The sequence below is a fragment of the Carassius carassius genome, chromosome 32, assembly GCF_963082965.1.
Source record: "Carassius carassius chromosome 32, fCarCar2.1, whole genome shotgun sequence".
NCBI classification, from domain to species: Eukaryota; Metazoa; Chordata; class Actinopteri; order Cypriniformes; family Cyprinidae; genus Carassius; species Carassius carassius.
This window is the reverse complement of record NC_081786.1, coordinates 6,714,726-6,726,545: the sequence shown is the minus strand read 5'-3', so window position 1 is coordinate 6,726,545 and position 11,820 is coordinate 6,714,726. Positions and strand designations below refer to the sequence as shown.

General features: G+C 35.9%; 2 protein-coding genes across 2 annotated transcripts in view; one reads left to right on the top strand and one right to left on the bottom strand.

Annotated features, from left to right (window-relative positions):
• Positions 1-1,607: 1,607 nt before the first annotated feature.
• On the bottom strand, positions 1,608-8,395 carry ptger2a (prostaglandin E receptor 2a (subtype EP2)). The gene is made up of 3 exons (XM_059520037.1): positions 7,889-8,395; positions 6,871-7,810; positions 1,608-3,611 (listed from the first exon to the last, which is right to left on the bottom strand). The coding sequence occupies exons 2-3, from the start codon at positions 7,726-7,728 to the stop codon at positions 3,327-3,329; spliced, it is 1,143 nt and encodes a 380-aa protein (XP_059376020.1). The 5' UTR covers positions 7,729-7,810; positions 7,889-8,395; the 3' UTR covers positions 1,608-3,326.
• Positions 8,396-10,519: 2,124 nt separating this feature from the next.
• nid2a (nidogen 2a (osteonidogen)) overlaps positions 10,520-11,820 on the top strand; it is a 56,592-nt gene continuing 55,291 nt past the window's right edge. Inside the window, 3 exon segments of the mRNA XM_059520036.1 lie at positions 10,520-10,776; positions 10,779-10,987; positions 11,213-11,515. Of these exon segments, the coding sequence (XP_059376019.1) occupies positions 10,605-10,776; positions 10,779-10,987; positions 11,213-11,515 (684 nt within the window). The 5' untranslated portion in view covers positions 10,520-10,604.

Genomic DNA, 11,820 nt, shown 5'->3' with positions numbered 1-11,820 from the left:
GTAGATATGTTCCCATGATGACTAAGGTTTGCTTGAGCTGAAGTAAAGCCAGATTAAGATCTGTGTTCTGCTTCACACCTCCCGCTGTTATCTAAATATTTGCATTCTATACTCGCAAAAATACTCGAGCTCCCACAACCACACTGCAGCTAAGTGAGATTGCAGCTTTCAGTAATGGCATCATTAGATTTTTTTGAGCGATGTGGGGTTGAACTTGAGCCACACGCACACCATGTGGTGTACTGATCAGAACTGTGCATGCCTACATGCTAGGAGTGAATTTACTAGTCTGTACAAATTCTAAGGTAAGTGGTTGCAAACAATTTATTTTAGCTACATTTAACTTTTTTTTTTTTTTTGAAAGTTTGTCAACTAAATTTGTTTATCTAAATGCAGCTAAAATAAAATTTATTGCAACCACTTACCTTAAAAAAAATTTTTTCAATTCGATTAATAATTTTTTTTTTTTGTATTTTTTCACTGGCACAAGTACTGCATCATTTATATGTAAAATCTTAAAACACACACACACATTAGCATGTTCTTGGTTTTCTGATGTTGGTTAATGGTCACATGACATGCAGGCAAGCAAATAAAATATTTAAAGCAATCGTTCACAAAAAAAAGAAGAAAGAAAATGTACTCACTCCCAGGCCATCCAAGATGTAGATAAATAGTCCACACGTAATACATACATCTCCATTCGATCTTGTGTCTAACATCTTGTGAAGCATAAATCTGCATGTTTGTGTGAAACAAATACATCATTAAAGATGTTTAAACCAATGCTTCTGGCTAAAATATCCTCTATCCTCTATCCAAAATATTGCTTTCTCCAGTAAAATGTTGTCATGTCTGAATCAAAAGAGAAATATGCACAGATCAAGCACTGTTTACAAGCTGAAATAGTTTTAAACAAACATTTTAGTGTACTCTGATATCAGAGAACAATGGGGAATGGATGTTTTCACTGGAAGAAGCGTTATTACGGATTATGAACTGGTGTTTTGCTCAAAAGTGATGGTTTAAATTTAAAAAGCCTAAATGGAGGATTTGTTTCTTACAAACACAGGTTTTCATTAAGATATTAAAATCATGGACTGTGGATTACTTTTTTGTCAGCTGTTTGGATTCTCATTCTGATGGCACCCATTCACTACAGAACTTTCAGGAGATTTTCTTTTTTGTGTGAACTATTCCTTTCACAAGTTTGCATTTACAGTCATTAAGCAAACCGTATGCATATTTGGCATGCTATTCTAGTGGAGGGCTCCAAGCTGGAAATTTAGCAAGAGATCTCCCCCATATCCCAAGATGGGATGGGAATCGTAAGAAATGAGGAGTTGGGGTGGTGGAGGGATGACAGAAATCTGTCGTGGGACAAAGGTAAGTTGCCTGTATAAACTTAGTGTTGTGCAAACAGAGTCAATTATCAGAATGTGCTCCACCTTTGCTCCTCTCAAACTTTCCTAAGACATAATTAGTAAGTATTTAATTTTCATTATTTTTTATTTTATTCTAGGGTTACAAAGGGGTTTACAAAGTAGAGTTTGGGAAAACCCTTTTTATGCGACCAAATGCTGAGAAACTTTTTGTTGCGTAGGTATCTGTTCACCAATAAAAAGAGTGAGTGGAGTTGTGCTTGATTTGGCATAACTGGCTTCTTTCACAACCTCAATCATGTTAGACATTCCTGTGTATCAGTGGTTACTCTAGCATGTAGGTGGACCAAGGATAAAAAAATGCAAATGTTTCTAGCTTCTCATATTAATACATGTAATTACATTCCGTAAAGTGTGATTGCGATAAACCTTTTTCCTTTCATGGTCAGTTTAGGTCAATTGCTGTCGTGGTGGAGCAGTAAACCTAAACTAACCTAAATGAAAACAGATGGCAAGGAAACCTTTCTCCTTAAGGCATGTGTTTATCACAGCACTGTAATGCAAGAACCATTAATATGTACAACAGGACCACATGCAAGCAATGCACTAGACAATCATTTGAGTGTTTGCATACTCATTTATGGCCTCAGGGAGAGTATGCATGCTTTTTTTCTTTCTTTATTAAGAGGCGTGAGTCCTGAACAGGTTTGGGCAAAATTCAGAATTAGCTTACTAATTGGCTTGCTTTCAATTCTTGTTTTTATTTTTTATTTTGATTGTTTGTTTGTTTGATTTTCTCCAAAACTGTCAAGCCCAAACTCAGATTTTGTCTTGGCAAAAATTGCTTTTCTAGTTAAAAATATTCAGTCATGGGATTTTGTTATTATTATTATTATATGTTGTATTCATTTTAATTCTACGTCCTTAATTCAAAATTCAAAATGCACTCTGCATTCTGTTTGCCTATATAATTCAAATTCAGGAACTGTATTGGAAGTTAAAATCACACACAATCCTGCCTCAGACTCTGATCTTTTAGTGATTAGCTCGTTTTCACAGTGCATTTGGACGGATATGATGTGTTTACGTTTAACAGACAATTTCACATCATAAATTACATGCATAGACAACACAAGTCACATTATATCACAAGTACATTCAAGACATCCATAAAACAATTATCTTGACACAAAGATTAGGTCTGTAGCTACTGAACGGTACCATGCATGTCATCATGCTTATATGCTTATACTAATTATATACAATCAAAATCTCTCACATGAAAGAAGTGACCAATAAGCATTGAATCACGTCAGCCTATATGTATGAAGACACATATATGTCACTCACTTATTGTTGTATCAACATAAATTAAAGAGCAATAAATATGTTGATAATATAAATACAAGCAGGCAGCTTTCATATGTAACACTTGAAGAACTGCTTGACTTAAAATGCAGGAAACCTCGTCACATGATTCACTTGACCACAAAAGTGTCCAAAGTGACATACTGCATGGGACAACATGCCATTTAACCATTAACCTGTCTGAAAGCACGACCCTCCTAAAAAGGAAACCTAGATCAGCAATGATTGTGGAATGGTAGCTTCAGGATGGTTCCTCTGTCTTCCAAAACTTCCAAAAATCCAAACACTGAATAACTTCTTAAAAACTGGAATATCCTCCTTGATTGAATGTCCGCTAAATATGCCTTGAAAGTTTGTCAAGTTCTTCTGGAGATCGCATGTTGACAGGGCCCTCAGTCTCAAAACAATTATTGTAGTGGTTGATGGAACATAACTTATGCTTTTGACCTCACAGTTGGCTTTATTTCATTCAGTTAAAAGAGAATGCTGTCAAAGAACGTAATCATAACGTTGTCTTCCAAAGCATATTGATTTTTAGATGGATCTATCCAGTCCATAAATACTGTCCTCATCACATCAGATCATCTGAACGATTGACTTGTTGAGGTGTGTGGTCTCCACAGAGGTGCAAGTGTGTTGGTACAGCTCGATTTGGCAGGTTGGGTTTTTGGAAATGGAAGTTTTGAACAGGGAGTTTCTGGAGGGCATGAAGCTGGTCTTGCAAAGCACCCCCCCCAGGAAGTGCAGAACTGAGGGGCTGAGGAAGATGAAGACCCAGGGGTCAATGATGGAGTTGACCGAGAGGAACCGCAGAGCTATGAGGTCATTAGAGTTTCCCATGGAGTTGATGTACACGTGGATCTAGAGAGAAGAAGAAGGTAATTCAGTGTCATCCATCCATAACCACACATGGCACTTCGACAGATGATGCTGTCATAGGCACTGATTATTCCGAGCACAGTGAGATTTACCAAAGAAAGCAGAGAAGCAGGAAGATACATATCTGTTTTCAATAAATCATATGTCAAATGCCAAGCAGGAAAAAAAAAATATTTATTTTTCAGTGCAAAATAGCAACAACTGCAGATCTGAATTATGCTCAGTCTAGCTGAATTAAGCTCACTTTAACAGAGAGAATGAGAGAGAGAGAATTATTGAACAATGGATGGATGGATTGGTGGATGGATGGATGAATGGTGGGTGGATAGATAGATAGATAGATAGATAGATAGATAGATAGATAGATAGATAGATAGATAGATAGATAGATAGATAGATAGATAGATAGATAGATAGATGGATAGATGGATGGATAGATTGCAACTGTAATGAAAGCAATGTGAACTGTAATGAAAGCAATGTGGTGAGATATCTGGAGCCTCTGAATACACTGTCTGGTCTAAAGTAGAGTTTTACATTCATGATTTTAATAATTCATGTCCTTTTCCACATCCCATAAAAACATATCTAAACGGATAAGTGGGATACCATTATAGTTGTTGACATGCTTCTATAAAACCCAGTGCTCATTTATGTATTAATGACAGCATGGATGTGTTTCATCTCACGCACAAGATAATGTGCACAAATAGCATTACTTCTCATCAGCGAGTTATTACTCTAAAATTACAGATAAGACTTTAAAAAGCAAGAAACTTGTTGGTTGTTTTCCCCACTGATTCCAATTTAAGGAGCTTTTGCTTTTACTAAGATTTCAGCTGTAGCTGAATGAGACAATTATGTGGGCACATATGATTTTGGGTGTGTATTGAACAACTCAAAAACTTAAACGTAACCATGACACAGTCTCTGAGAAAGTCTGGGTTTGTGCTTTCTGTCAATCATGGAAGCAGAAATATATATATAATCCACTTTCTAGATGTCTTCATCTTGGACTTCCCATCAATGAGTCATAAGGTCATTTTAAAATCTTTAGATCCTTTCACAGTTTGTTGTCATAAAAATAACAGACACATGACAGAGCAGAAATGATTCATATTATTTTCCTATTTTCCTAAGTTTGTTTACTTCTGCTCATAGTCTTTTATGACAAAAGCCTTTGTTTTGGTATTTTCCTCTATCAAACATTTTGACAGTTTTATTTGGTCAGGAAAACTATTTTTGCAGATCAAGTATGGTGAAAGAATTAAGAAATTATCATGCACTGCATTTCATCAAACTGGAATCTTAAAACTAATGTGTGATCCTCTCTTTGGATGTTTGAATATTTTCTCCTATCCAATTTTAACATGCAAAAAACATGCAAAAACCACCAAAAGTGTTTTCTAAACTGATACTGAATCAATTTTTTATTATTTTTAATCAGTGCATATATACATTCTAAAAAATACAAATCATTTCTATTTTGTCAAGACAATTATTTCTCACATAGCATCAAATCTTAAGGAAGTGAGTATTATTATGAAATCTGACTATTTTGAATTATGTGTAACCTTTTATCAGACTGGAGCCATACATCATTGCATTTTCCTATTACCCCGTCCCACAGATTTATTCAGAGGGCTGCTGGGATGAATTGAGTTTATCAAGGACAATTGAATTTCAGCATAAATTACAACAAGTTATATAATTTATGCTGAAATTTAATTGATAAACTCAATTTAAACCAGTGAATCAGCCATATGTCAAAAGGAGCAACTGTAATGCTTTAATATCCTTTCACCTACTGTTAATTATCTTTTGTAAATAATTAACATGTGTAGCATCATTCCAGATCACTGAAGGGTGAGTGAGGGGAGTTTGAGACTGGTTCCAGCTAGAATATATAAAACAATATCAGTCTGCCGGCAACAAGAGTGTTTGTTTGTGACGACCAGTCTAATTGATTTTCACAAGAAATAATACACTCCAAGAAAAATACACTGCAGCTATCTAAATCTCACACTGGAAGCCTTGAGGGAGATGAAATGATTATGGAAGCATGTGTGAAAGATCTTGGGTTTGTTCCATAGAAACACAAGATCTCAGTGAGCTGTAGTGTCTTTTTCAAAATGCCTAATAAAGCCCTGATAAAGTTCTCTGGCATTTGGTATCATGAACACTAGCTTCTCCAAGATGTGTCAAAGCCTCTTCATCTTTATCACGATCCCTCTCTGACAATGAACTAAATATGTGGTAGCTTAGAAACCATAACATCCCCATGCCCTGTGACATGAACTTTAATATACAAGCATCCATTATGTTGTTTGCTTTTGATTTACTTCGTCCAGTTCTCGCCAGCTGGTTGTACTTTTTGTTCTTTTAACAGACTCAAGCACAGTGCAAACAGCTTATAATATCTTTTTTCTAAAACTTCAAATCAAAAGAAACAAATGACAAAATAAACAATAGTTATATTTCAGAAAAATTCTTGAGTTAAAAAAGTTTTATTCAGCTACAAATGTGACCCTGGACCACAAATGCTTATTCACACAGGCATATTGGGAGCAATAACCAACAATACAGTGTATATGTCAAAATTATAGATTTTTCTTTTATGACAAAAATGTTTAGGATATTAAGTAATGATCATGTTACATGAAGATATTGAGTAAATTTCCTACCGTAAATATATCAAAATATAAATTTTTGATTAGTAATATGTATTGCTAAGGACTTAATCTGGAGAACTTTAAAGGCGTTAAAGGGTTTTTTTTGCACTCTAAGATTCCAGATTTCGGGTTATGTATAAATCTCAAAATGACCCTTATAACTGGTTTTGTAATACAAGGTCATAAATATTTAAATAAAAAAATATAATTATAGTGTAATTTATTGCAGTTAAATGATATCTAATATATATTTTATCATCTGAATTAACTGTTTTATTAAGGTAAATTATTCAGTTATTATTTAAAATCAAAGAATGAGGCTAAATACATTAAACATTATTTTATGTGATAAATAGCTCTTGTGTAATTTACTTGTATAATTAATTAATATTAATATTAAGTATTTTATCTGTTTTTTATCTTTGAACCCTTTTTATATCACTTTTTTAACAATAATATATATTTGTAAAAATAAGTTGAATCACATTTAGCAAAGTTCAATAAATGTTAATTGTGAATTTCCTATAAAATCACTTTTCTTCATCCTAATAATACACTGTAAGTCTTACCATTATTGGCAGGGAACAAATGACAAATATGACTGTCATGAAGACCAGGAGAATGAGATGTCCCACCTCCTCTGCCCATGAGAAGTACCTCCTGTCCCTTTTACTCCGGGTCTGCACTGATCCTCGGTTCATTTTGCGCCTCCGGTACATTAACACCAGATGGTAAACTACAAAGCAGTTGCATGCCACTGTAACTGTAAAAATGAACAGCATCACAGTGGCATAAATGTTGACAAACACCCTGTCCTTAATCCGCTCTGGATTCATGGCAATAAAACACCACGTCCCAGGACAGTATTGCACATATTTCCCAAAGCCTGCAAATGGCATTAAGCAAAATAAAAAGCAGACTAGATAAATGCAAGGGATGGTGATGTATCCGCAGCGTTTGGTGACATGCCTCCCATAGTGGTATGGGTACCCGATGGAGAGGCACCGCTCCAGTGCCATGGCGAGGAGGATGGAGAGCGTCGCCAGACTGAAGAAAGTCATGGCAAATCCGAAATATTCACACACCGAACGTGTCTCGCTCATCCCAACTAGTGTGGTTTTGGTTAAGTATGCAGTCTGCACCAGGGGACTGATCAAGCAGGTTCCCATTAGATCTGTAATCACCAGCGTGGTCACCAGCAAATGAAACAGAGACTGTTGCTGCCGGTTCTTCTCTTTCCTCCTGCGGAACTCCAGGAGAACCAACGCAACCAGGTTCCCGAGAACTCCAGCTGCGAACATCATCGCACTGATGGTCTGGTCACTGTTCGGATCCACGCTCGGACGTTCATTACAGGTTTTGATTGCTGTGCTACCGTTCTGGTGCACACTCAGACAATCAGTACAGTTTGGTTTTTCTGTGTTCATTACTGCCAGAGAAGTGCTGAAACTCCTGCTGTAGACCTTCTTGGAACTTCTTCTCAAAGTTCTCCAAGCTTCTTTGAATTAGCTTAGATTGGCATGATTGAAAGCAAACTAGAAAAAAATGCATTTAATTGGTCTGTGTTTCTTGTCTAGAATGACTCACCAGGGTAAAGGAATGGAGCTCATCAATGTAAGCATGTGTGCTCCAAAAAACAGATCCATGCAAGTATTTCAGTGCCTCTGGAGTCAGACTTGCCTGCCCCGTGCTCTCGAAGGCAAAGAGGCAGTGGGAGAGTGTAGTGTGAGCCATGAGTTCCTCCACTGAATGAGCCGTTGACTGGTGAAACAACGTCATTGTCTTGACCACACCCTACACACACACACACACACTGATCCAGACACAGCAATGAGAAATTTGAGCTTCCTTAAGACCTCATGTGCCGTTGAGACTTTATTTTCTGACTGTTTGGGTCCCAAAGTGCTCTGTGCTGTGTGTGTACAGATAATATGATCAAAATACTAAAAATTAGCTTGAATGAGTCTCTTTATAGTTTACATGTCATATAAGTAATTCAATTTACCTTTATGAAACAATGAGCTTTAAAATGACCTCTGAATAAAAAATGACCACTATGCTTGAAATGACCAATAATCAAATAAACATATCCGTTGTCCAAAATGTTGTGCTCTTCAGTTCTCAACAAATGTTTTTTTTTAAATAATTAAAGAATCCTAATAGTTATAATGGTTTTCATAAAAATATTAGCAGCACAACTGTTTCATCATTGTTAATCATAAAGAAATGTTTCTTAAGCACCATACAGTATCAGCATATTAGAATGATTTATATTTTAGGGCCTAGTGAAAAAAGCCCAAGAAAGTTGATCTTCATACCCAACAGCTCATTTGGCATAATTCATTTCTGGGTTTTTTTTTTTTCTTTCTTTCTCATATTTACATTATTAAACCTACTTTCTCTTGCTGTAACAGTTTGTGAATGCTGAAATATGTTAGAATTTTCCAAGGCTTTAAGGCTGGGCATGAACTTATCTTAGCTCACAACATGCTCTGACACGTCTTGCCAGAAGGAAATTTATATATATTTTTTTACTTAAGGGATTCCTTGTCCTTTCTGTGCAATGTTTTATGAGCTGATAAAAACAGCATTTAAACATTTACAATAACCTTTTCTTCCATACACTGCTTTGTTTAAAAAGAAAATTCATATTATTTAACTATGTAGGCATATTTCCACCCAAGTAACAATTTTTGTCTTGATTGTGAAGCTTCTGTCAGGTCTGCTGGAGTGATGGCTGTATTTATAGAGCTCTTCTCCTTCACCATATTGTCTGATGTTAATGATCATATGTAAATACACTGAATGTGTCCAATTGGTTACAGCACAAATAGCTTGTTATGCTCACAATGACTGGCCAAACTTGGTTATAAACATGTCGTGAAACTTCATATCAGATTGACCATAAAACAACAAAGACTTTTTGTACAATTGATGATTATAGGATGAATAAATACACCGTAACACTTTTACGGAGTTACCCATTACAAACTAATTCAGGTTACTAGTTAGGTTTGGTGTTATTTGTTTTCATCTTGCGCCATCTATATGTCAAATAAGGTACTGATCTATATATATTTTGACTTTAATTCAACAAGGATGCATTGAATTGATCACAAATGACAGTAAATACATTTATGTTACGAAATATTTATTTCTCAAATACATGCTGTTCTTCCGTCCTTTCTAAATCCTGGAAAAAAAAATTATAAAATAAACAGCACAAGTGTTTTCTTATAATAAGAATAAATAAACCAAGCAAATCTTTCAGAAATAAAATGTAATTTATTATTCTATTTTTTTATGTTTACATTTATTTATTTATTTTACTCTTGGTTTAAAGACTGACTTACCAAAATAAATAAAGAAATAAATATATTTTTTCAACATTTCAGAGGATTCATGAACTTTTTCTGAGTCTGATTAGGCTACAAACTCTGACCTGTGCTTTAAAGTACGTTTCCAATGAGTGATTATTTCTCTTCACTCAAGATCACATTCACTTACACTGATTAAATGCTTAATTTTCATGCATTGTTTAAAGAAGAATTTGTTATAAGAGAAAAGTTTAAGCCTAGGGCACAACTCACTTTTTGATTTGTTCCATAGGCCTCCAAACGTTATTCATTTTTTTAGTTAGTTAAGTTAGTTACTTACCCAAATTCCAGATTCCATGTCCCCGTTATTCCAACAGACTCCAGTATTCATATAGGAATGGCCACTAGATGACACCACAAACAAGAAAGAGATAGTGAGTAGTGTTTCAGATGGATAAACAACCACAAAAATAATAAATTATTTACACAATATGCCTCATACACAAATGAAAAAAAAGTATGTATTGTGCAGTATTCACAATGTAAATGCCAACATTATAGTAAATGAACTATAAAACGAGCAGTGTGAATATTCATTGAGTCTTTGATGAGCCTCGGAAGTGATTCGTGACACTCATCCGTTTGTTATCTAGTTTTTACACTTCTTCAATTGATTAAAGACTATAGCAGTAGAATATAAATAATTTGATTAGTAGCCTAATTGGATTAGTCTTAAAGCTATAGGCTACTGAGCAAACTGTCGGGTAAAACAGGAAAAGGAAAAAGGATATTATATAAAATAAAACCTAAAATAATATAACAAATACATTTTATGATATATTTTATACATAACATAAATTATAAAACACACGAAAATGTATTTATATATTTCATAAGACCTTCATTAAATAGAATTCCTAATACATTTCGCCATTAAATTAAGACATCTATTCACCAAAAGTCTCTTCTCGCATAAATGTAATGAAATGCCGATGGTGTCCCGTGTGTCACCCGTCAGCCAATCAACGTCCGCGTGTCCTCCCACACACACACAGTCCTCAGCTCCCAGCTTCATTCTTCACATCAGCGCGCACTCACTCAACTCATTCAAACTCAGAGTGTGCCGCGTGAATACGAGCTGCATGTGTGTCAACTGTTCAGTAAAATGACTTGGGACAAAATAGCAGTCTTCTTTTTACAACTTTCATGGACAGTCCAGCATGTCACAGCCATTCACAGACATGACATCTATCCATATGGGATGTTTTACGGCGATGCTACTCTGCAAGCAGGGGACGATGAGACCTCTAAAGTGATCACACTCACCAAACCTATGTACTTCTATGAGACGTCCTTCAATAACTTATATGTGAGTACATCAAACGTCTAATAATTGTTGTTGTTTTGTAGCTGCTTTGCCTTTATTTGCCTTAAGAAATCTCATATCTCTCTGGGAATATGGATTAAACTGTAAAAAAAGAGCTTACTGCTGTAAGTTGTGAATCTGATTTGATTCTATACTAATTATAAGAAATTTGACCCTGAAATTATATCATTATAGACTTTTCTCGTTCTGTTTTGTGTCTCGTTCCAGGTGGCCACCAATGGAATCATCTCAACTCAGGATCTTCCCATGGAGAAGCAGTATGTAGATGACGGCTTCCCCACCGACTTCCCTGTCATCGTCCCCTTCCTGGCTGACATTGACACCAGTGAAGGAAAAGGATCCATCTTCTACCGGCAGACGGAGTCTCCTACTGTGCTGAAGCGGGCAGAAGCGGATGTCAAGAGAGGCTTTCCAGATACCACATTCACACCAACCCATGCCTTCATCGCCACCTGGGAGAATGTGTCCGCTTACGAGGAGGTCAGCCGTAGCTCTAGACCATCCAATCGGGTAAGAGAACTGCTTATAGTGGTAATTAATGTGACCCTGGAGATCGGGCATTCCCTGAGCTCCTTTTAGGCTGGGGTTATCAAAGCTGGTCATCTGTTGTCTGTCCTAATCTCAGGCCTAGAGGGTATCAGAACGAACAAAAGCGTCTCCCACTTACCTTAATTTTACCTGCCATTCACACAGAGGAACAATTGGTAGGATTGAATTGCTCCTGATTGTCCATGTCACCACAGTGATTAGGTCTTCTCAACACCTCACATACCACAGAAATGCATGGGAAGGTTTTAGATGATTAAAGCCACAGT